At 48.0% G+C, this 24,266-nt stretch overlaps 1 protein-coding gene and 1 pseudogene across 1 annotated transcript; both read right to left on the bottom strand.

Moving 5' to 3' along the window:
• Nucleotides 1-1,524: 1,524 nt before the first annotated feature.
• Nucleotides 1,525-10,751, bottom strand: LOC139602458 (uncharacterized). The gene is made up of 5 exons (XM_071452327.1): nucleotides 10,632-10,751; nucleotides 9,980-10,507; nucleotides 6,630-6,754; nucleotides 2,533-2,658; nucleotides 1,525-2,195 (listed from the first exon to the last, which is right to left on the bottom strand). Exons 1-5 carry the CDS (start codon nucleotides 10,749-10,751, stop codon nucleotides 1,943-1,945), a joined length of 1,152 nt encoding a protein of 383 aa, XP_071308428.1. The 3' UTR covers nucleotides 1,525-1,942.
• Nucleotides 10,752-11,400: 649 nt separating this feature from the next.
• On the bottom strand, nucleotides 11,401-23,940 carry LOC139602488 (SWI/SNF-related matrix-associated actin-dependent regulator of chromatin subfamily A member 5-like; annotated as a pseudogene).
• Nucleotides 23,941-24,266: the final 326 nt, after the last annotated feature.

The raw sequence follows: 24,266 nt of genomic DNA, 5'->3' as shown, positions 1-24,266 counted from the left end.
ATTCTTGCCCGGCACCCCGAGCCCCGCGGCTGCGAGAAAAGGAGGACAGTGGGGAATGGAAAACAAGAACAGGGGAACGGAGAAGAAGGTGCGCAGAGATCGGGGTGTGCAGGACAGCAGAGGACGGGGCTGGGGGGAAGGCAGGCTGGAGAAAGGAGCGGGATTGAGGGCGGGTGGGGAGCGACTGGTGGGGGGGAAGGGGGAGCTGGGAGCGGGGTCAGGGGGGAGTCCGGCTGGGGAGGGAAGGCAGAGGATGGGAAAGTAGGGTAGGGTAGGTGGGGTAGAGAATGAGAGAGGGGCGGCCGTAGGGGGGGAGGGAGGGGAGGGCTAGGGGGGAGAGGGAGGGGGGGGGTTTGGGGGGGGGGAGGGTGTAGGGGGTGGGGGAGGGGTGGAAGGGAGGGTAGAAAGGAGAAATACACAGAAATACAACACAACAGAAACGCAGGAGAAAAGAAACGCAGAGAAAAAGAAATATAGGGCCCCGGCCGGCAGCAACCTCCCTCACCCAACGCCCAGGAGCAAATGGCTCCGCCGTGGCCTCCCCGCGCCTTAAATCCCCCAAGGCCCCGCCCCGCGCAGCCGCACTGGGGTCCCTCACACCTGTGCCGGCCCCGCCCCTCGCACCTGTGCCGGCCCCGCCCCCAGGGCCCCGCCTCCCCCCCGCCCCCCGCCCGCCCATAAATCCCGGCGGATCGGCGCCTGTCCCGTTTTCTGCGCGGGATGCTCATCCCGGGAGGCGGCGGGAGCGTCGGTCGGAGCGCTGTGCGGAGATCCCAATCGGGGGCTGCTGCTGGTGCTGCGCGGGGTCCACGGCGCTCGGCTGGGACCGGGACCGGGACGGGGATTTAGGCCTGGGAATTCGTATCCTGGTCCTGCCGGTATTTCTTGTGGAAGCTGGGCCGAGCTGCTTCTTTCTCGGCGGGCAGGGTATGGGTGCCAAGGCCAGAGAATCGAGGTAGGATTGGGGCTGGCATCGGGACCACTATCGCTGCGGTCGGGAAAAGCCGCTCCGGGACAAGCGCTGCCGCTCCGGTTGCGGCCAGTGCGGGGCTGGGTCTCGCCGGGGCTCCAGGCACGCTCCGGCTGCGGCGGCAGGGAGCCGGTGCCGTGCCGCTGCCATGGCCGCCAGGAGGACGACGCTTGCCCGGAGCAGCCTCTGGATCGCGGCTGGCAGCGGGAAGGACACCGAGACCGCCCGTACCGGCCCCGGGACCCCATGGGCATCGCCGCTCGCTCAGCGCCGCCGCCCGCCCCGCGGGGCGCCCCCTGGCGGACACGGCGCCGCCCCGCAGCCCCCCCGGCCCGGTAACGCCACGAGCGCCGCGCTCCCCTACGAGCCCCAGCGCCCGCAGCCCCTGCTCCGTGCCCGCAGCCCCTGCTGGGGGCTGCAGCTTCCCAGCCACGAGCAGCCGCTCTGGGACGGCCGCTGGGGCCGAGGCGTTGCTGCTCCCGCTGCCATTGTGCCTGGGGTGGGACTGGAGCCCCAGGGAAACGCTAGGAAAAACCCCATGGGTTAAAAAGCAGTGCAAACGATTTGTTCTTTATTTCCAGAGCCGTGGGAATCATCAAGTCAAATGTGAGAAGTGACTGGCCCAGCTGTGCATCAAACCCAGAATTTTGGCCTTCTCAGCACCCTGCTCCAAACACCTGGGCCAATCCCAGGGCTGTTCCAAAGGCCCTGTGTGGGATGGCAATGACTGCTGCCACTAAGAGAACTCCTCTGCAAATGCAGCTCCTTCCCTTCTGCTACTGCTGCTTTACACAGCAGCCCCTGCAATGGCTGTGGGGCAGAACTGGCTGGCACTCAACATGGCAGCACCAAACTCTTCCCCATAGCCCTGATTGTTCTGCCCTTGCCAGGATTTCCCCAGCAGCTGTAAATGTGCTCCCACAATGTCCCTTTGTTTCCCCAGGAAGAAGCCAACAAGACAAGCCCTGAGGGTTACCTTGCTCCGTGGCCAAAGCTCTTCTGGAGAGTGCCGGGGGGCGTTGCCTGCAGGTGAGTGTTGCCAGCTCCAAACCATGCTGGCTGCTGAGGCCAGGGCTGTTTTTCTGGCCCAGGGGCCTCGGTGTCTCCTGCTGGCTGCCAGCCATGCTCCTTGGTGTTCCCTGGCTGTGTCCCAGCTGGCTGGGAGCGCAGGGCAGGAGGAGGCCAGGAGCTCCTGAAAGGCAGCAGCACCTCGTGTCTTTGGCATCTGCAGGGGAGGAGCTGTGCCTGCACCGTGGCTCCTGGGCCAGGGGCTGCTCTGAGCAGGCCCCTGGAAATGCTTCAGCCCGGACAGAGACCACCAGTAGCCCAGCAGGACCCCAAGGAGCAGCTGGCATTGCTGGGAATGGAGGCACGGGCCCTTTGCAGAGGGGCTCAGCAGCAGCTCCTGGCTCAGAGCTCCCACACAGCTGCCAGCTGCGGCCCAGCCACCCCAAATCCCTTCCCTCCTCCCCAGCCCGAGGCCATCGGCCATCAGCAGCATCAAAGCCAAGGCCATCTTCCCCCACAGATGTTCAATCCCAGGCAGCAGCCCTCAGAGGTACCTGAAAATCAGTGGGATGGAGTTCAGAGTTTTCCAGGGATCCAGCTGGAAGTGCAGAAGTGATGGAAAGCTTTCCCAGGTAGGTGCCACTGGAGGTGTGCTGAAGACAAAGCTGTGCATCCCTTTCCTGAGAGAAAAGAATTTGTAGAGGCCCCTGCTGAGGCTCTGAAAGGAGCTGAGCTTCTGCAGGGAGAGATGTCCCCCCCTGGGCACAGGGGCTGCCTCAGCTCAGGCTGGGAGCACATCTGGCCACTGCCTTCTCCTGCTCTAAACCATCCACTGGATCTTCTCCATCCTGGAGCTCAGGGGGGTGAAATGGGCTCCATTCCAGGCAGCTCTGGCCAGTGAGCCCAGGGACACCATTGGGCTGAGGGTTCTCAACAGCCACTTCTATGGAATAGAACCCTGGCCTTGGCCCTGTGCTGCTGAGCTTCCTTGGAAGCTCTGCTGGCTCCTGACACAGCTGCTGTCCAAGGCAGCAGCTCTGCATGGGAATGCCCACACTCCATGGGGCACTGGGAGGTTACTGCAGCGGGAATGGAGCAGGGAATTTGGGGCTATGGGTGGAATTCATCAGAACTGGCACAGCTGACAGGGAACCCCAAATCTGGGCACCACACAGAGAACAATCTTTGTCCTGCCCTGTCAGCTCCAACCCCTGGGCTGAGAAGTTTTGGGAATTAAATGGATGGAATGATACAAACCACAGCAAGTGGCATCACCCAGAGGGACAATCCAGGTCCCAGACAATTGCTCCACAATCCACTATGGGGGAAAACACCCTGTGCCTGCCAGGAGCTCTGACTCTGCTTCTCTACCAGCTCCTGAGCAGTGTCAGAGCCACCATGAGGGCCTTAAAATGCAAACAAACCCCCTATCCCACACAGTGAATAATCCAAATAAAGAAATGCATTCTTGTCATCAAAGCTCCAAACTGTGTCAAGAGCTCTGCCAACAAGTTAATGGGATTCCCAAGAATCTCATGAATGCTCTTGGTTTCAGTTTTATGTATTTTTAATCCCTCAGTGGGCAGCCTGTACATCTTATCCTGGGATTTAGAGGCTGAGCAGGGCTGGCTTTGGGTTGACCCCCACCTCTGGCCCCAGCCTGTGCAAACACACCTTGTGCCAGGCTGGGTGAACTCATCACCTCAGCGTTTCCCTCCTAAATATCCCCTCCTTATCTCTCTGGAGATTCACTGACATTTTGCCCAAACCATGCACTCCTCACCTCCATGTGGCCTCCAAGTGTCCATTCTGTTCCTCACAGGTGCCCTGGTGCCACCGTGTTGGTCCCTTGGCCTTTCTCCAGCCCGAGGCTGCTCCTCTGCTCGCTCTCTGCAGTCTCATCCCACAGGGATCCTCTTCTCCCTTCCCTGCTGGCTGCTGCCAAGGAAGGAGGCCACAGGGAGTCTCCAGTGCTGCCCCCTCAGCCCTGGAGAGTCCTGGCTGTGGGCCCGAGGGGCCTGGGATTTCCCAGGGAAATTGTCTGCTGGTCTCCCTTCAATGACCTCAGCAATTCCCTCCAAAATGCCACCTCACTGCCCCTGACATCCCCTCACACTCCATTGCCCTACACAAACAGTTCTTGGATCCCCTCTAGATCACACCAGGTTTTCAGCCACATGAATGGCATCACCTGTGCCCACTGCTCGTTATTCACCCAACCAAAAGCAAGAGCAAATGTTGGTTGGGCTTTAATAACAACTTGAAAGAACTTTACAGCACAATAAATCACCTTTTTCTTCTGTGGGTTTTTTTTCCCTTCAGCTGCTGGGCTTCCCTGTGAGGATGTGTGCTGAGCTCTGGGTGGAGGGGACTGTCAGGCTGAAGGGCTGTGGGTTTGTGTTCTTCTCCCTGGGCATCAGCCACTGCCCCAATCCCTTTGCCCAGGCTGTTCCCTGTGCCTGTGCTCAGGCTGGGGCAGCACAGGCAGACGCAGCTCTCAGCACTCCCTGCTCCAAACACAGCTCTGGCCTCCGCTGCAATCTGGCTCTGCTGGGAGGTTTGCTCCTAGAGAAATCCAAGAATTGCTCATGGCAATGTGGAGAATCAATCTCCACAAAGGGAGGTAAGGAATAAAATCCTGCTCTGGGAGCCCTTGGGATCTGCAGGGCTGCTGAGGGAAGGGGACATTCCCTGCCTGCAGTGCACACAGCCCCACCTGCAGCAGCCAGCCCAGCCTGCCAGCTGGGCTCTGCCAGCCCCTCTCTGAGCACCCTCCCTGTGCTGCTCCCTCTCGGTGCCTTTGGCAATCCCAGCCTGAGCCTGAGCAGCCCAAAGCTCTGGCTGGCAGCCCAGGGACAAAGGGACGCTCCCAGGGATGGGGCACATTCCCAGCAAACGCTCCCAGCAGGGCCCAGAGGCACCCCTGGAGCTCCTGGCTGGGGCTGGCAGGAGGGCACAGCCCCCAGCTGGGCTGGCAGTGACAGCAGTGACAGCAGCCAAGTGCCACGCTCTGGTGGCACAGCACAGACACCCAGGCCAGCACTGCCCGTGGGAGGGGCACAATGAATGCTGCTCCCTGTGCTGCCCCATGCCAGCAGGAAAGCTCCAGGGGCATGGAAACTCCTGCCCCTTCCCCCCAGCCCAGATGAGCACTCCTCAGCTCCCAACACCCAGTTCTCACCTCCAGCCTGCTCCCGGGGCTGCTGCCACCTTCCTGACAAGGTGCCAAAGGCCCCTGGGCACAGGGCTCCCTCTGTGTCTCAGGGCTTGGGCACGGCAGGGACCAGGCTGCTCCAGCAAGGACAGCCTGGAAGCAGAGCAGATGTCCCAGGGCTGGCAACGGGCTGGGGGCAGCAGTTCTGAAACCCAGAGTGCTGAAAACAGCCCCCAAAGTGTTCTATGGTCACACCTTGAACATGGCTCCAAAGGGCAGCAGCTCTGGTGCCAGAGCAGCACCTGCACCATTCCCTGTGCCAGCCCTGGCTCACTGAAAAACAAAACAAATCAACCACACCCAGGCCTTGTTTGCACAATTCCTGATCCAAACCCTCACCTTTCCTGCCCAGCACTGAGGCAAATCTGACACAGCATTGAGAAGTGACCTTTGCTGAGAGCAGCCATCATCCCAGTCCTCCAGCCTTGGCAAGATTGTGCAGTGAATGGACCTCAGCTCTACTCCTAAACCTCAATTTCTGTCAGTTTTTGTTAGAAAGATACTGGACAGGAAATCATGCAGCAGAATTTGCAAATTGCACAAGGAATAACAAGGCCCAGAGCAAAGCCAACCACCCCCATCACTGCTGCAGCCCAGTTCTGGGAGAAATGCTGATCTCATTTCTAAATACTGCCCTTCCCTCCCACTCAGTCCTTCCCTGCACATCCCTGCAGAGCATGGACTCCATCTTTTGCTGCCAACAGCACCTCTCCAGCCCAGAGCCCACTGCTCACAGACACAAACTGAGCAAGCCTAAGGCAATGTTCCCAGCAGCAGATGCAATTCCTGAACTCCCTTTTCCCTGGATTCTGAGCCCTTGCAGGAAACTCAGCTCAGCCCAGAGTCTGTTCTGCTTTCCCAGAGGGAAATACAGCCTGATGGGCCCCAGCTCTGGCACCACATTGCCCTTGTTCCTGCTGCCCTGGAAAGGCACAGGCAAAGCCAGTCCCTCAGAGCCCATCCCTGGGCCCCAGGAGAGCTGGAGCTGCTCCCAGATGCCAGGGCCCTGCAGGGCTGTGCTGACACGAGCACAGGCTGACCCCTGTGCCCAGCACCACCCCTCACTCTGCTCCCACGGCTCCCAAATGCTGCCAGCCCTGCCCCTGCCCCTGTGCCAGGGCCGTGCCTGCCCCCAGCCCCAGCAGAGGCTGTCACCCAGCCCTGCAGCGGCTGCCAGCCCTGGCAGAGCTGGGCATGCACTGAGAGCTCCCCAAGGAAGGCCCAGAGCAGCCCTGGGCTGCACAGACAATGCCCAAGCTGCCCTCAGGGCACAGCCAGCACCACAGCTCCAGCAGCCCCAGGGAACTCTGGCACTGCCTCTGCACCTCTGCCCTTCTCCAGCAGGCACAGCTGGGGCTGGGCTGGCAGCAATGGCATTGCCATGGCAGCTCATGCCAGCAGAGAGGAAAAGGGGAGCCCTGTGTCCCTCTGACTCACCCCACAGCGTGGGCAGGACCAGAGCCCTCCAGCGCAGAGCCCTGCTGCTGAAGCCTCTTGCCTTTGGCTGCTCCAACACCAAAGCTTCGGGCAAACATGGCAGGAGTTGGATGATTTTTCCTGCCCTGAAAGAGAGGAGAAAAGAAAATTAAGTCCACTGTGGAAGTCCAAGGATCCCAGCTCTCCTAGCTCTGCTCTGCTGGCTCACTATGGGGTTTTACCCAGGAGAGGTGACACCAATTCAAACACAAACGTGTCCTTTGCCAGCACTTTTATTCCTGACTATTTCAGACAATGAAAGGATGCCCATTTTTCATCTTGCATTCTCTGCCTCATTTGAACAGAACCATTTTTATCCCAGAGCCCACGTGGCAGCCATTCCATCCTTTCCCATTGGACTTGGCACAAAGGAAGGGACACCCGGGATGCTGCACCACAAGAAATCCCAAAGAGAATCCCCTCCAAAACCTCCCAGGGAAAGGGTTTTTGCTTTTGGGACACAAGAAAGGCCTTGGGCCATTTGCACCCACATGGAAAGCCCACACTGAGCACTTGCTTTTAAAGATGTTGCACTTGAAGTTACAGACATGGAATTGCTTTGGGATTTGGCATTTCCTGCACCCACACAAACACATTCAAGGAATTAAGCGCAGAGTCCTGAAGTTTGGTTATTCCAATGCTGTTTTGGTAGTGCCACTTGACACACCAAAATCCACAGCAACACTTCAAAAAATGCAAAGCAACTTTCACCCCCACAGCCCCCTTCCTTTCCATTTTGCAGTTTTGGGCTCCTCTTAAGAACAGCTTAAAGAAAAGAAGAGAAAAGGCCAGGACCTGCTCCCAGCCAGTGCCCAGCCACCTGTTTGCCAGAGATTCTCCTTACAGCTGATGGCTTTTCTAAGAAAGCTCCAGCTCAGCCTTATCACAATGCCCTGGCAGCCCTCACCATGAGCCCCAAAGGCCAGGGCACATCTGTGTGCTGCCTCAGGAAGCTCAGGGGCTCTCTGGGGGACAAAACCTGGTTTGGGCCCAGAGCTGACTCTGCTCCCTGCTGGCTGAACTGTGCAGCTGTGGGATGCAGCTGGGTGCTGCAGGGCAGAGTGTGTCACCCTCTGTGCCAGCCAGGCTCCAAAGGCAGCCCTTGGTGCCCCAGCAGCGCTGCTGGAAGCGCTGGCAGCGCTTGGCACAGATGGGATGGAGCCTTCCCACAGCTCTGTGCCCTGGCACCGAGGCTGGCACAGCAGAGAGGCCGATGGCAGCAGAACAAACCCAGCTGGCTTTCCATGGGCACTGATGGGACTGAGAGCCCCAGGCCAGAGCTGCTCCCTGCCCAGCCCAGGAGCTCCCAGTGCTGCTGCAGGGCACGGGCTCTGAGGGAACCCTGCAGCTGGGACAGGAACGCAGCAGCGACAATTCCCAGGCACAAAGAGATCCCCACCTGCTCCAGCAACTGAACCTCTGGGGCTCAGCCCCACGGGCTGTCCCTGCTCCAGGCAGGAGGAGCCACACAGCCCCCGAGGCTGGGCTCACCCCCTGCCCTGCCAGCAGGAAACAAGGGCTTCATGAAGCTCTGGGGACACCTTCTGTCCCCAGAGGGCTCTGACACAACATCCAGCAGTGTGGATCTTTAATAAAGACACCTCGGACCTATCCTTGCCACACACTCGCCTTTGTTATTGCCTCACAGTCTCTGCTTTAAAATGTTTTGCTATTACAAGTGTTTAAACAAGACTGACCGTGAGCCCTGCACCCTTGCCGTGCTCCAAGCCCGAAGGCAGAGCTGGATATCCTCACACTCATCCAGCCTGAGGGAGCTGCTGCAGCATTTAAAACATTTACAAACCACCCCTGCCCTGAGGCTGTGCAGCCCTGGGAGGTGCCTGGGTGCCAGCCCAGCATTAGAGATGGGACATCAGGAGAGCGAGCAGACAACGCCCACTGCAGCCTCTGCACTCTCGGCGCTGCAGCTGCACGATCCTCACTGCTCAGCCACTCTCAGCTCTGATTCCAGGACTCCCGCCAGGAAACTGAGGGCCCTTTCCAGATGCAAATCCCCACAGAGCCACTGCTCTCCTCTCCACCCACCCTCCTGCTCCACCTTTTACCCCTTTGGTAGCCACCACCCCACCCAGGACACAGAGGAGGCTCTCGGGTGCCAACTGAGACCCAAATCGATCCAGGTGCCTCAGGAAATAAATACAAACCAACTCCTCCCTTCTAGGCTAACAAAATGTCCTGGTGCCCAGTTCCTGTTTCCTAAGGCAAAACCCACGGATCAGGGGAAAATGGCAAGTCCCAAACCCAACCAAACCCGGTTTGGCATCGGTTTCCATCAGGACCGTTCAGGTTTCCCAGTGCCCCTCAGCTGCAGCCACAGGAGCAGCTTCTCTCTGGGACCCAGGGGGGTGGGCACAGGGACACCCATCCCGCTGCTTCCCGGCAAACAGAGCTCAGCCCAGCCCAGAATGGAACAGAACAAATGCAGTTCTTGCCCTTGCCATTTATGTCTGAGCTCTGGCACGCTGTTATTGAGCACAAAACTCCCAAGAGGGGACAGTCTGTAACTACTGCTCTGGATCAAGGATCATCTGTCAGTTCGTGTATGCACTGCACAGCTTTCATAAACAGCACTGTAACAGACACTATTTTAGACTGTAATACTATAATAGACTATAATAGAGACTGTGAAATGTTCAAATGCTTTTACACGTAAGGAACTCAGAAAATGGTGTCAGATAATGAGGTGATTTCCCACAGCTGGGGACAATCTTATCTGAAACACAAGATAACAGAAACAGAAACCAGAGCACTGAAAAAAAAAAGGAAAAATTTACTGACCCTCGTTATCAAATAGCGAGGGACTGAAAATAAGACAGGATGGCACCACAGGAAGAAATAAAGTATATTGGTTGAATCCACAAGATGGCGCGAAGGTTCCAACCAAGCAAAAGAACATCTAAACTGAAAAGGACTCTTGGAATATGTATAAACTCTAATGAATATGCACACCCCACTGCAATGGAACAGAATCTAGAGAACACGGTTTAAGGGAACCGGGTGCTCCTGGCAAACAGCCAAGCACCCCAGCGCTGCCTTTTATCCCTTAACAAACGTGTAAAAATTCTAGAGAGTGAACTCTGTTTCTCACCCAATAAAACGCTGTTCCCGCAGCTGGGACGAGCCCCAGCTTCATTCCACGGCACACGATCCCAGAGAGCCGCAAGGCCCGGGACAGAGCCGTGCCACCCGCAGCGGGTCCCACGCAGCAGCGCCCAAAGCAGCCCCGGCCCCCTGTGGGTGCCCCCGGCCCCGGTGCCCCCGGCCCAGCTCCCTCCCCTCCGGCCGCTCACCTGAGGGCACCGCCCGCTGCCTCCCGGCGCTGCTGCCGAGCCGAGGGCATTGTCCCCGCTCCTGGCCCAAAGGCCGCGTTCTGCGCTGCAGGGCGCGCTCCGGGGGACGCGGGGGCGGGCAGGGACAGGGTGAGCCGGGCTGAGGCGGCTGTCCCAGCGCTCTGTCCCCTCCCGGGGCTCAGGCCGGGGAGCGGGGCCCTGCCAGCGGCCGCCATTGCAGCGCGGAGCAGAGTCAGGTAGGGCTGAAGAGCCGAGTGTGGCCGAGTGGAGCCGACAACAGCCGAGTGTGGCCAAGTGGAGCCGACAACAGCCGAGTGTGGCCGAGTGGAGCCGACAACAGCCGAGTGTGGCCGAGTGGAGCCGACAACAGCCGAGTGTGGCCGAGTGGAGCCGACAACAGCCGAGTCTGGCCGAGTGTGGCCGACGACAGCCGAGTCTGGCCGACAGCAGCCGACAACAGCCGAGCCTACCCGAACGGCCGACTCTGGCCGCGATTTGCCGAATCCATCCGAGTTTAGCTGAGGTGAACTGAACAGAACGCGACGGAACCGCGTTCAGCCCAACCGAACTAGATAAGCCCGACCGAACTAGATAAGCCCGACCGAACTAGATAAGCCGAACCCACCTGAACATTACGGCGTCGCTCACTCACCCATCTCTCAGTGTGGGCAGGCACCCTCAGCTCCAAGGAGCCGTGCAGAACGAGCGCTCTGTCCCTTGGGAAGCACGGAGTGATCAGCCCCAGGGACAGGAAAGTACAGACAAATGCCATGGTCAGCCCTGAGGATTCAGGAGGATTCCAAGCCAGTGGCCCAGAACCTGCCACAATTCTATCTACAATTGCAATGTAATTACGGTGGGACAGTGCCAGGCTGGAGTTCAGAGAGCTCAGCCGTTCCACCGGGGCTGGGGACATGACTGAGGGGGTTTTGTGTCAGTCTGATGGGCCTGAGCAGCATCGAGAACTAAAAGGAAATTTGGCAGAAATGTTTTGAGACAGATTGCCCCAAAAACTTGGGCTGCTTCTAGGGGGACAAAAGATTGAAAAAGCTTTCTGTTGAATTCCTGTCAGAAAGTCCAGACCCAATGGTTCAGCTATGGAAGGGATGGATATGATGCACCACAGAAAGAGACAAAAGCAGAAATGTTAAAAGGTCTATCTCCCATCCTTCCCCAAGACTGTTGGATCAGTCTTTTTTAAGTGCTCTCTAATCTGATGTTTCTAACTCCCTCTGTCTTCTGCCATCTCTACCTGTTTCTACTTTACTCCAATTCTCTCCACCTGTTTTCCTATGTTTCTCTCCCCCCTATTGCTCTACCCACCTACCTCTCTCCCTTCTCTTCCTCCATTTCTCTCTCTCCCTCTCTCTATCCCTCTCCATCCCTTTATCTCCCCCATTTCTCCCTCTCTTCATCCCCCTCTCTCCATTTCTCTCTCTCTCTCTTAATTTCAGTTCCACGTGTCCAGAAGGAACTGTGCTCCTCCCCAAGGCCTGTACTATGTGGAGTTACACAGCGCTCTGAACTGTGTGCTGTAATACAGAAGACTGTTACAAACACCAGGGTAGACCATAGCTAAGGGTGTCATCACAGCACTTCCATGGGATGGAAAAGCCATAGGAAGAAATTGCTGAGTGTTATGCAAAGAGACCAATGTCATGCCCAAGATGTCTTCATACATCAGCAGCACTGGTCAGACAGGGGTCATGCATCTCCCCTCACTGGCACCAGGAAAAAAAAAAAGAAACTGAGCAAACCCACCTTTGTATCGAGAGCCTTTTTTATGCTGAGTCGTCTCTGAATTCTAGCTTCTCCTCTTTCAATCTGAGCCATGATCTTCTCTATGTCTTGGAGTTCATTGCATCTTTCCCAGAACACAGCTAAGAAAAGAACAACTTCTTAGTATCTTATCATGCATTGTAAAAGTCAGGGGTTTAACCTTAAAAAAAGGATGTTAGCTGTTCCTTCCTTTTACCAGAGCTTACTGCTGTGTAACAACAGACATGCCTTGAGCTGGTAAGAAACCTTCCCTTCCAGCTACCATGTGCTGCAGTAGTACAAATGCTGTTTTGAAGAGGGTAGATATAGGAATCTTCAGTTTAAGTGAGGTACAATACAGGCCAGTAAGACTTTTGTATGTCAGTCTCCTCAAAGGAAACAAAGCTTCTTCAAATGAAAACAGATGTAACAGAATACAGTTTTATCAATAGAAGCAAGAGGGCAACTGAGTGCCCGAAGACAAGCAAGTGCCTGAAAGACCATTAGGTGTTTAAATAAGGGGTTTTTGTACAAGATTTTTGCACATTTTCAACTTGCTCTGTACCTTTAGAAATGTAATGCCAGGACTTTGCAGCTACACTACAGTGGAAAAAAATCTCTTCTAATGCGAGGTTAAGACTCAGGTTACCAGTGGTGGCTGTAGGTTCAATCGTGATGTATTTACTGAGTTCTGCTCTCGAGGAGGAGGTAAAGGTTAACTTCTCATTAATGAATACAAGGAAAAGGGAAATCTCTTCAGCTAAGCAGTGTTTCTCAGCATTTCCCTTTGCAAAAATTAACAAGAACTGAAGACAGTGCTACCCAGTTAGATTCAGGATACAGTGAAGTGGCTCAGCAGGAGTTTAGGTGTGCATTTTAGTACAGCCTTAGTTGTGCAGGCGGTAATGATGGTAAAAGACAGAGCAGCAGATCCAAAATACATCAATATAATTCTACCCCAAAAATCTTAGAACAGCAGTGTAAGAAATTCTCAGCAGTAGGATGTTACCATGTTCTCAGGCAGTTCAAATGAGCCAAGCAGAGTTAGATACTCTCAGAGCTGAGTACAGAATTAAGTTACCTGAATACTCAATGACTTCCTCTGGGGTTTTTCCTTCGACTTCTCGTGCTATATTTTCAATGTCATCACGGCCCCACTTCTCATTGGCTTTGAGGAACTGGTTGAAATCTCTCTTATTCCAGTTAGTGAAGCCCTATACAGCAATCAAGAGGAAACATTGCACAGAGGTTCAGGATTTGTCCATCTCCGAATTTGATTCAACCGGTTTCTTGAAATTGCCTGTAACACTTCCATCATTCCACAGTGTTAAACCTTTTCTTTCTCTGCAGTTTAATTTAGTAGAACTCTTTTTATACTGCAGTCACTGTAGTCTCTCTATTTAAATACTGCAAAATGACTAGCACTAGTTCTTTATTTACCTAGTAATTTCTGGTAAGTTTTCAGCTGAAAAATTAATCCCTCCTCCTAAGAGTCTCTCTGTGGGATTACTTTCTAAGAAAAAAAAATTGCTCAAGTGAAAGTAGTGTAATGGCTTTTGTTTTGTCAAAAAGGCCCCCCAAGTGCCTCACAGACACCCTCAGCCATTGCATCATTGCAGTGACCGCTGCATGGTCACTCTCCCTCAGAAGGACTAAAGCCACCTTGTGATGGTGATTTTCAGCAGAGACACAAGTAGCACTGCTGAAGTCATGAGCTAAAGTAGGTTCATTTCATATTACCAGTAGCTTTTACAAGTAGTGGGAAGTAGCAAGTTCTGCCAGCCATGTTGTGATTTAGCCACAGCTTACTGGACTGTACTGATTCCTGACCTCTGTGATTCTGGTGTCTCCACAGTGAGCTGTTCCAGCTCATTACTACGCAAGCAAGAAATCCTGTCCTGTAATTCCGATCCCCTGCCAAAATACAACGTGTAAATAAAATATCCAAATAAGGCATATCAAGCATTCACCTGGTTTTAAATCATTTAAATATACAGGCTTCCTAATTATATACCTATTCAGCTCACACCCTCTTTTAGTGAGGGGAACTATCCACTACCAGATGTGGTTTAGGAAAACTGACTGTTCAGACCCCAAGATTCACTTCCATAAGGGTGTGAAACTGAGGCAGAATATGTGCATTAAATCATGTGGAATGCAGCACACCCAGCTCTGCAGCCATTCTGCAAGGTTTCATGGAAAGACATCACAGTCTATAGTGAATGCCAGACTAGGATTCAGGAGAATCCTTGGTGCACATTCCTCAAAGATATCCTATGACATAGGCCTATGACAAACCTAATGCTGGAAACTCTTTTCAGTCTGAACCAAACTGTGCAGATGTGTTAACTACGGCACATGCCGATCAGTGACCAAGAAATGCTCCCATAATGCTGTGAAACACAAAACAAGCTTTGGCTGATTTCAGTCTCACTGAAGACCTGACAATACCTGGGTTAGAAGTTTCTCTTTTTCTTCTAGTTCTTCATCATTAAGAGGTTCAGCCTCATCAATCTTAAGCTGCTCTTCCTTTTGTGCTTGGGCTGCATTTGGGAGATCAGGATTACGAGGTACCTGAAAGGTTTTGCACTTTGTAAAACTGAATTAATTTTTCACAGATAATTACTAACTGTCACCTTTTTGTTAATATAACCTAATAGCTTCTACAGCTGAACATGATTTTATTTCATTTAAATTACTGTGAAAGGCTGGAAAAGTACTTATTCTCCTACTGTTGCATTAAACTGTTCCATTGCAAGAATTTAGAGAATAACACAGAAGGGACTGGACCTTAAAGATCACCTCTTTTCCAAGCCCCTGCTATGGGCAGGGCCACCTTCTGCTTAGACAAGGATGCTCAAAGGCTCGTCCAACGTGGCCTTGAACACTTCCAAGCAAGTGGAATGTGGGTCATCCACAGCTTCTCTGGGCAAATTGTGCCAGTGCCTCACCACACTCACAGTGAAGAATTTCCTTCCAATATCCAACCCAAACCTGCCCTCTGTCAGTTTAAAGCCGCTCCCTTGTAAAAAGTCCCTTTTCAGCTTTCCTGCAAGCCCCCTCTAGGTACTGAAAGGCTGCAATTTGGTTGCTCCAGAGCCTTTGCTTCTCCAGACTGAACAATCCCAACTCTCAGCCTTTCCTCCTAAGAGAGGTGCTCCAGCCCTCTGGTCAAGGAAATTCTTCAGTTACCTTGTAACCAATTGTTTTCCTGTCGTAGAGAATCTCTTTTTCCAACAGTTCAAACAGGCGAGGAGGAAAGAACTGCAAGTCCTGTACATTTGGCTGTTTTGGAGGCCGTGGAGCCTGAAACACAAAGCTTGCATTTGCTCCCTTTCACATCCAGAATCTGCTTGCTTGTAAGAAGTAATTTAAGTTTATGAGCAAACAAAAAGCATTATTGTTACAAAAATGCACTGTCTTAACTTGGGGGGAAAAAAGTCACACCATGCAAGACACACCAACCACCACAAAGAATTCTAAAAGTAAAAGAGCAGTGAGAGAAGGGGAAGAGAGGTCTTTTGGGAGGAGGTGGCTGGTGAAAAAGTCACACGTGTTTAAAGCATTCATCTTCCACAGGAAAATTTACAGCTGCTTAAATAAGAACTAGAAAAAACTTGATCTTAGCCTCCCTAACGTCTTACAAGTTTCATACTGTTCTTATTTTTTCTCACAGAAGTTTGTCTCAAGTCTTTTGGAAATTTTTTCTAAATTTAGATAGTCCCTCCACTTTATAAAAGTGAACAGAGCAGTTTTTATGACTCAAGACCTATTTGTTGCTTAGAGCTTTAGCCATTTACCATACATATTGAAAAAATTTATTTCTTTTGATTAGTCAACTCACCTTGGGTGCTTTTGGTTCACTGACTCGAAGAGCCTCTCTGAAGTAAGCATCCACAGCATAATTGGCTTTTCTTTCTCTTTTAGGTGGTTCAATCCACTCTGTAAATGCCAACTATAAAAACAAAACCCATCACCCCCAAAACCAAAAATTAAGTCTTGCAAGATCATGAGACCAGCTACAAGTTTTATGTAAAATTAGATCTACATCTACTTCATTATAAGTGTTATAAGTGTTATTTAAACTATTTTCATAGATGACACTGTATTTTACCCAATACCTCTTAAATAAGTATGACTAAAACATGCAATTCAGGGCATTCCTCCAAAAGAAACTTAAAACATTACCTTCTGTTTTTCTCTGTAGTCTTCCCCTTCAAAATTATACACGCTAGATTCAGTATCCCTAGTAAAATTCCTAAGGGAGCTTTCACCCATCTTTGAAAGTTTTTCGTTCATTTCCGCAGTCTTGGACAGGGGATACAGAAAAGAATAGTAGCCATTTGGATGGTACTTCATTATTTAACATCTCATTCCCAGATAGAACGGGAGCCATTTTGGAAGGCACGTCATTATTAAACACCTCATTCCAGAAAGGAGCCACTCTGAAAGGTACTTCATTTTAAAACATCCCATTGCCAGAAAGAAGAGGAGCCATTCTAGAAGGTACTTGACTATAAAACATCTTATTGACAACATCAGAAAAAACAGACACGATTGAGTAACACAAAAACCCTCTACAGCAAAAACCCCTTTTCTCTCCAGCTTGGAACCAAGTTATCATCCAGAGACTCACTATCTTGCCATCACATTCAAATCTACAGGTGAGCTTCCCTTTCACAAACCTTCTCACCTTCTTTGCCCCTCTTTCCAAAATGTGATCAATATCTTCATCTGTAATCTCACTATCCTTTGAAGCAAACACGTGTGTTGCTCCATGTCTGATCATTTGCAGCATTTCATCCTTTCCAAGTTTATTCAGGTTTTGATCCACCAATCTTCCTAAAGATAAAAATGCTTGAGGATAGCAACTCACTAAAGAGTTTATGTTATGGAAGGAGCAATACAGGATTTTCTCCCCCTTTTATTTCCACATACAAACTACATATTACTGATTCCAAGCAAGTCAACTAAGGTTACCTTACTTTTCTCTGTCTATTAGAAAAAGGAAAGGCATTCATTTAAATTTAAAGTGAAAGAAGAAACTGAGTGCTTTAAAAAGTCAAATCTGACTATATCCCACTAGGCAGGTAAGCAAAAAGTTAGTGAGGAAATGCCTACTCCTACAGTAAAACAAATTTCCAAGTGGATGAGGCCTTTGCACATGAACTCCCTTCAGAGTTCAGATGAGGCAAAAGCAACACTCCCACTGGTTCTTACTGGCTGATTGCACCATGATTTACAATGGGAGAAGAAGGGAATTTCATCCTAGATCCGAAGTGCCTTCATATAATACTTGCCTTGCTGGATGACTATGGAATCCAGGCGCAGTTTCATTTCTGCACGCTCCACTATCCTTTCCTCCACGGTATTGTCTGTAATAAACCTGAACACACGGACAGTCTTGGTCTGCCCAATTCTGTGCGCTCGATCCTGCCCAAAACAGTAACAAAAAAGTCAGCACTTGCCTTCCAGCATGACTACATAATGAGGTTTAAGATCTTCATTATTTACAGCACACAAATCTACAAAACAGAACAGCACAGGTTACTAAAATGTTTACAGCTATCCATGGCTACCCAAGATATTACATTTTTATCTACATTGCAGGTTTGGGGTTTTTTTTTTCAATAACACTGACAGTGAGTGTGTCTCTATGTGTCATAGCTAAAAAGCAGCAGGATTTGGGGTTTTTCATTAAATCACACAGAGGAGAAGATTTGGATGCTTCTGACCTTAAGCAACCTTCTGTAGAATCAAAGCATGAAGAAATCATCTCTCTGCTGACCAAAAGCTGCCTTTCTCAAAATCCTTCAGTAGTGCCATGAATAGTTCAAGAAAAATACAATAACCCTGCCTCTCCTGACTAGTGAAACATGAACCACTGTGAGAATCAGTATTCTCAACACACACCTGTAGTGGTAGCTGGTACTGCCTCATTTGAGCTATTAGACACCAGTTCCATCATTCTTTTGAAGTGATTTTTGCTAGAGTACTTGAGACCCACAGGTTAACTGAAATAATTTAAGACATTTCCAAGACTTGTCTCTGAAAGGCCTCATTTGTCAAAAAAAAAAAACAACCAAAAAAAAACCAACCAAAAATCCAAAAATCCACTGGCAGTTTTTAGATAGCTTTGCTTTCTTAGGTGGTCACTCATGTCCTTGACATGTATCCAGGATGGAGATGCATCCACATCTACTTAAAAAAACCCCTAAGGATAGTTACTAAAATGAGATCCTTTCATTACCATCACCATAAAAGCAGTTTTTGAAAACTTTAATTCAACTCTTCTTTATCTCATTTTCAAGATCGCAGGAAAAACAGTGAAAACACATTCACCTCCACTCCCCACAACAGCTTTATAGTTTTGGGATTAACAACCTAGATTTAATTCATTTTTACTTACTCAAGTAGGCTATTTGCATTAAACAATACTATGAGGTGTAGCACACACCCAGCATTTCCCACTACATAAAACACTGTATAACCCAAATGTGACTGAGGACTAATGGTTCCACACAGTGGAAGCTGCACTTGAACTGAAAATTAGTCTTACAAATCCTGCTCCTGTGCTAAAATGGGAAAATACCAATTTATTTTGGAAGTACACATTTCTAGCAAAGTACTGTGAGAAAAAGAAAAACAAAACCCCATAATTTCCATCTGGAATCTTACCATAGCCTGGAGATCTACTTGTGGATTCCAGTCTGAATCATAGAGAATTACAACATCAGCAGTAGCCAGATCGATTCCAAGACCTCCTGCTCGTGTACTCAACATGAACACAAATTTTGAGCTGTCAGGATCATTGAATGCATTAATGGAAGCCTAAATCAATGAAAAGAATGTATCAGTTAAACAAAATGTTTTACAAGTAGTATTTTTACATAAATACAATCCCTGAAGTTGTAAATACCTGTCGCTCATTGTGAGGAGTTTGTCCATCCAGTCTGCAATATTCGTAATTTCTCCACATACAGTAATCTTCCAAAATATCTAGAACTCTTGTCATCTGCCTGAAGATTAGAACCCTTGAGCCTGTTTGGGTAAAAAGGTTTCTTATGCTTTCACCAAAATGTAAGATTAAACAAACTCTCCAAGTCTGCACTACCAGAAAAGGAAGGAGGGCAATTCCATGTACTAAGAAGAAAAGTCGTTTGAATTTCAGACCCAAACTACAATGCAGGGCTGCAGCTGCTGCTGCCACAGCACATCCATGCCATAGGACACGTTTGTCTTACCCTGATATGTCACTGTCTAATTAATGGCTGGCTTCTCCTTTTCATTTTGTGTTGTACTCCTCAAGAAAAAGTTCCCAGACATGGCAGAGTAAGATGGTAGCACAAATATAAAAACATTATCAAGTATAAATAATAAAATTTTGAAGTATTTGATTGTTTTGGATTTAAGATCTCTAGAAATAAAGTGAATTCTTCTTAAGTACTTGTCAGTTTACTGCCAAGAACAACTTAAATAAAAAAAAAAAAAGAAAAGGTTCAGTACTTTATGCATATACACTCAACCATTTCCAGTCTACTGGAGAAATTTAAGTAAAACACAGGATATAACAAAGTTTCTACTTCCTTTTGTCCTTTGGACTCAAGGGTTAATACTGAACTCTCTTGTTTAAGATGCTAATTTGATTGGAGACCAGTCCAGTATTAATTACAACACCTCATCAATAAACCTGATATCAGGAAGAAACCAAGATCAAAAAAGCACAGTAACCACTGAATTGCTTGGTTTTCAGTCTTGAGTTATACAGTCACAGCTGCTTGGATGATACCTAGATACAAAGTACAGTTTACTTCTATACTACAGAAGGTTGAGGTTTGGACGTGGTTTTGTTTTCCTGCAAAGTGTCCCCACTCACAAACCTACATCCAACTTCTTTAGCAAAGTTACTACTGTAAGCATACTCAAAAAATAGTGAGCTAAAAATTTATTCCAGTGTCAAAAACTCTGTTGCAAGTGACTTTTACAGTAATCCATTTCAAAGCTCAAATAACTTTAAAACAACTCAAGAGTTCCCCCATGTCTGAGTGTTTATAGAATACACAGAAAAACCTCAGGTACTGTTCAAAATCACATCCAGCAAGAAAGACCAACATTTCACACAGGATTTGACTTGAGCTATGTATGAGGACTCTGAATCTGAAATGGTCCTTCATGGCAAATCAAAGGCGTGGCTAAAATACTACATAATTATATTTCAGATAGCTAAGAAAACTATGAAAGAAAATCTAAAGCCCCAATCAAATGATGTTTTTATGGTGTGAACTTAGCTGCGATGAAAAAGTGGGAAAAAAAAAGAAATCAAAACACTTCAACACAAAAAGCCATAATGGACTATTGATCCAAGCTGGTATCATACTAGAAACCAACAGTAATCCTGGCTAAAGTCCGCTGGGTTTTGCTCAGAATACACAAAAATATTACTGAACCAAAAAACTCTCAAAACCCCAGAAAGGAGATGCATACCTTGTTCTTTCAACTTAGGCAGCAATTTGTCTAGAAGTACCATTTTGCCACTGTTAGTGACCAAATGCATGTCTGTTGTGTAAGGTGGGCCAGGCTCTGCTCCATCAAAGAGGTACGGGTGATTGCAGCATTTCCGCAGCTGCATCAGGATGTTCAGCAGTCTCATCTTGTCCAGCTTCCCAGCTGAGTTCAGGATATCTATATCCTTCATCAGGATTCGGGTATACCTACAGCACGGAAAGAAAAAAACCCTTCTGTTCACTCTAAAATGAAGCTGGGGGATGACTTACAAGCTGCATCTTTTGCTGGTGCAGAGGGAGGAGGAGGAAAGGTTTGAATACATGTAAGCCAGGAAAAGCCTGTGGGAGACAGAACCTGCCCTCAGCATCATGGCAGCCATGGGACATGGTTTGGGTGTCATTCTTTTGCCTCTGGGCAAGTCAGAAATGTAGCACAGACTCACAGAATCGATTGGGTTGCAAGAGAACTCTGAGATCATCAGTTCCAACCTTAGGCTAAACACCACCATCCACTGGGTGCCACATCCAGCTGTTTCCTCAATACCTCCAGAGATGGTGAATCCACCACCTGTCTGAGCAGTCTATTCCAATGCTTGACAACCCTTTCCATTAAGAGATTCCTCCTGATGCTTGACCTGAACCTCCCTTGGTGTAGTTTGAGGCCATTTCTTCTTGTTCTGTTGCCTGGGAGAAGAGGCTGATGACCCCCTCGGCTGCACCCTCCCATCCAGGAGTCGTGCAGAGCAAAAAGGTTCCTCCTGAACCTCCTCTTCTTTAAGCAAGAAGTTAAGCAAGTTTTCATAAGTCTTTAGGCTACAAATACTGTCTAAAGCTCACCCTTCTCTTCATTTAATCAGGTAAATATCCCTGACATGCATGGTTCTGTCATAGCAGTGTCAGAAAGAAACAGGAATAAACTGGGAGTATACCAGAGAGAATAAATTGAGTTCTACACAACCTCCAAGTCACAGACAGCACATTCCTTCTGAGCCTGAACCACAGCCCAGTCAAGCACATGCATTAATTACCATTCTCGCTGCATTTTGCTGAGGCCCACATAAATTTTAACTTCCTTCTTTGGAGGCAAGCTTTTCTCCACATCAGCCTTGATGCGACGGAGAAGGAATGGTCGTAGCACCTGAAAGAGGTTCACCATTAAATGCATTTTGGAAACTGAAACACTGATCAGGTCAATGGATGAATCAAAGAGCAGATATTCTCTATCACAGATACATGATCTAGTGTTAGACAATCTGAAAAAAAAAAAAGCAACCTATATGGAGAAATTATTTGCTATACATAGGATATACATGTGCTTTATTTGAAAGACTCAAAGATTAGGTCAAAATGATCTTTGACATGGTTCTGTGTCCTTGGACTTAATTTTGCTTGACTGAAAAGTTGTGGAATAATCTCTCTCATCCTAATAGTCTATCATAAGAAGTATTAGAAGAACTGTTTGGGATTTAACTTAGGTAAATGTAACCCTTGTATAAAAGGCAAAAGGACTCACCACAGGAAGGCGCTCCACCAGTTTTTGATCCCCTAGACAGTTGTTGGTATCAAACCACGAATCAAAATCCTGTATCAACAAAATCATTGGTTTATAAGAGGCTTCCTTTCAAGGTACAATAGCATCACAATGGTGAACAAATACAACTCTCATATGGCCAGGAAGTAAAAGAACAAATGACCTTATTTGGCCTATTTTATGAAAAGCTTTATAACAAACATTTCCAACTCAATCTATCACTTATCAGTAACTGACACCACTAACTATACATATCCAGGTCTACTTTCAAATTGGGAAAACCAGTAAAATTAATTTGATTCAGAAACAAAAGACTTACTTCAGCTGAGTTAAAGACATCTGGCAAAAGGAAGTTGAGAAGTGCCCAGAGTTCATGTAAATTGTTCTGAAGTGGAGTTCCAGTTAATAGCAGTCAGTTGGTAGTCTTGAATTCCCTTACAATTTCTGATAACTGAAGGACAGTGAGACATGTCCAAATATCAAACATATATATTTAAACATTACTAGTCCCTACACCATCAACTAAATAACCCACACAGATCTCTTGCTTAGTGTAAAATAAATTACCTTTGATTTTTCATTTTTAATCCTGTGGGCCTCATCTATAACAAGGTATCTCCAGTTGAACTTTTTGAATACTGACTTCTCTTTGATAAGCATTTCATATGATGTTACACAGACATCCCATTCTCCAGGCAGCAACACATCTCTCACAAAGGCAGCCTAGGTAACAAGGTGACAGCTGGTAACTGAGGCTTTGTCAAATTTAAAGGGAGTTAAGTTCCACTTTTTCCACAGGGAAAAGTCTAAGTACATGATATGATGTCCTCTGCCCTATGCAGGTCCATGATGCTCAATAAATAAGGGGAATTTCCTCAGTCAGAGACATAAAATCAGAGTGTTGCACCTATGCAAGGAGCAAATGATGTTTTGAAAAATGGGGCTCTTACACTGTATTATGTATAACACTTCTCCCCATCGCCGTTCATCCATCCAGATAAAATGGAACCTCTTTCCTCTTCAAATGGCAAATATGTAATAGATATTTGGAAATGGAAAGGATACCTTAGGGTACATGCTAATGTACTTCCTTCAATTAGGTTTTATGATTATGACCTTTATTCCAACAATAATTTAATGTTTTAATTAAATTTGCAACCATTTTCATTGCTGCAAGATGTCCTTCATCTCCCTCTACTGTAATTCAATGGAGTGGTTTTCAATCACAATCAGCAATATCTAACAAGAAATTTTAATACCTCTTTTCAGGAATCTAAAATGGATCTTTCATGTTTTAAAACAAACTTCATACCAGTGCTATGGCAAGGAATAATTCCCACCTCTACTGTAAGCAAATAATACACATTTTCCATTTTGGCAACCAGATGTGGAATATTAAATGTTAGTTACAAAAAGAAAATGAAAAGACTTAAACTCCTTTAAGTAAGAATGAGCAAAGTTGAAAAAATTAAAAATTAAACTAATAATCGCACCTTGGTAAAGAATATCCATTGGTAATTACAATGTCTCTTGACTTATGACATGTTTCTGACTAAACATCAAAATCTGAATGCAGGTTACTGGGTTCAGTCTTCATATATCTTTAACATCTCTGATTTTCAAGAATTCATTTGCTCAGAAAATATCCATTACATTTGAAATAATAATCATATTTGAACACCTTTTGACAATATTGTGATCTGCCCAGCCACAGACATTCAAAGGAGTGACTTACACAATGCAAAAGATTTCTGGAAATGGGTTACAGCAGAATATTACTTGTGCACTTACCAAAAATGCCAAAAATGTTGAAAATAGCATTTATTCTTTTGAAAACATCAGTCTAGCATTTATTCTTTGCAGCAATTTCTTCCCAAATCCACTCTTCTTGTTTCTGTACAGATGATTTCTTTTCAACCAGGGTTATGTTGCCTACAATAACAGCAACAAGGATGTTCAGGAAAGGGGAAAAAAACACCAGAAAAAAAATGTACAGAATATTTAATTTGCAAGAAGAAAATAAACTACTGCTTTGCATTCTTTATGTAACAGCAGCAACTCTGCACACATTTGCACAGAAGGGGGAAGCACAGCAGCAGAAACAGGAAAACAGTTAATATTAACTCATCACCTTAGAAAAATAAAAAAATAGACAGTATTTTCCTCTTTCTTGCACATAGATTTAAAATTTCCTGGAAGGACATCCTAGACTTGCACCTCTTCTTTGGGTATTTTACTACAAGTCTACAGCTTGGACTGCTCATCTTGCCCAATGACATGAGATACATGTGCTGCTTTTGACAGAACAGCGGGACATTTTTCTGAACAAACTCAACCACTGCTCCACTGCTTTGCCTGGCCATGTGCATATTTGGATTATTTTTGTGCCAACAATGCAAAATATTTTTTCCTTAATGACAGGTTTTATTTTTTATTTCTGCTGCCTCTAGTTATGAAATTCTCCAGAGAACCATTTACATGAGACAAAACTGAT

This window comes from Agelaius tricolor, unplaced genomic scaffold, assembly GCF_023055355.1.
Source record: "Agelaius tricolor isolate 1412-34295 unplaced genomic scaffold, bAgeTri1.0.p SCAF_34, whole genome shotgun sequence".
Taxonomy (NCBI): domain Eukaryota; kingdom Metazoa; phylum Chordata; class Aves; order Passeriformes; family Icteridae; genus Agelaius; species Agelaius tricolor.
The sequence above is the reverse complement of the archived record's forward strand: the minus strand, read 5'-3'. Positions and strand labels throughout refer to the sequence as shown.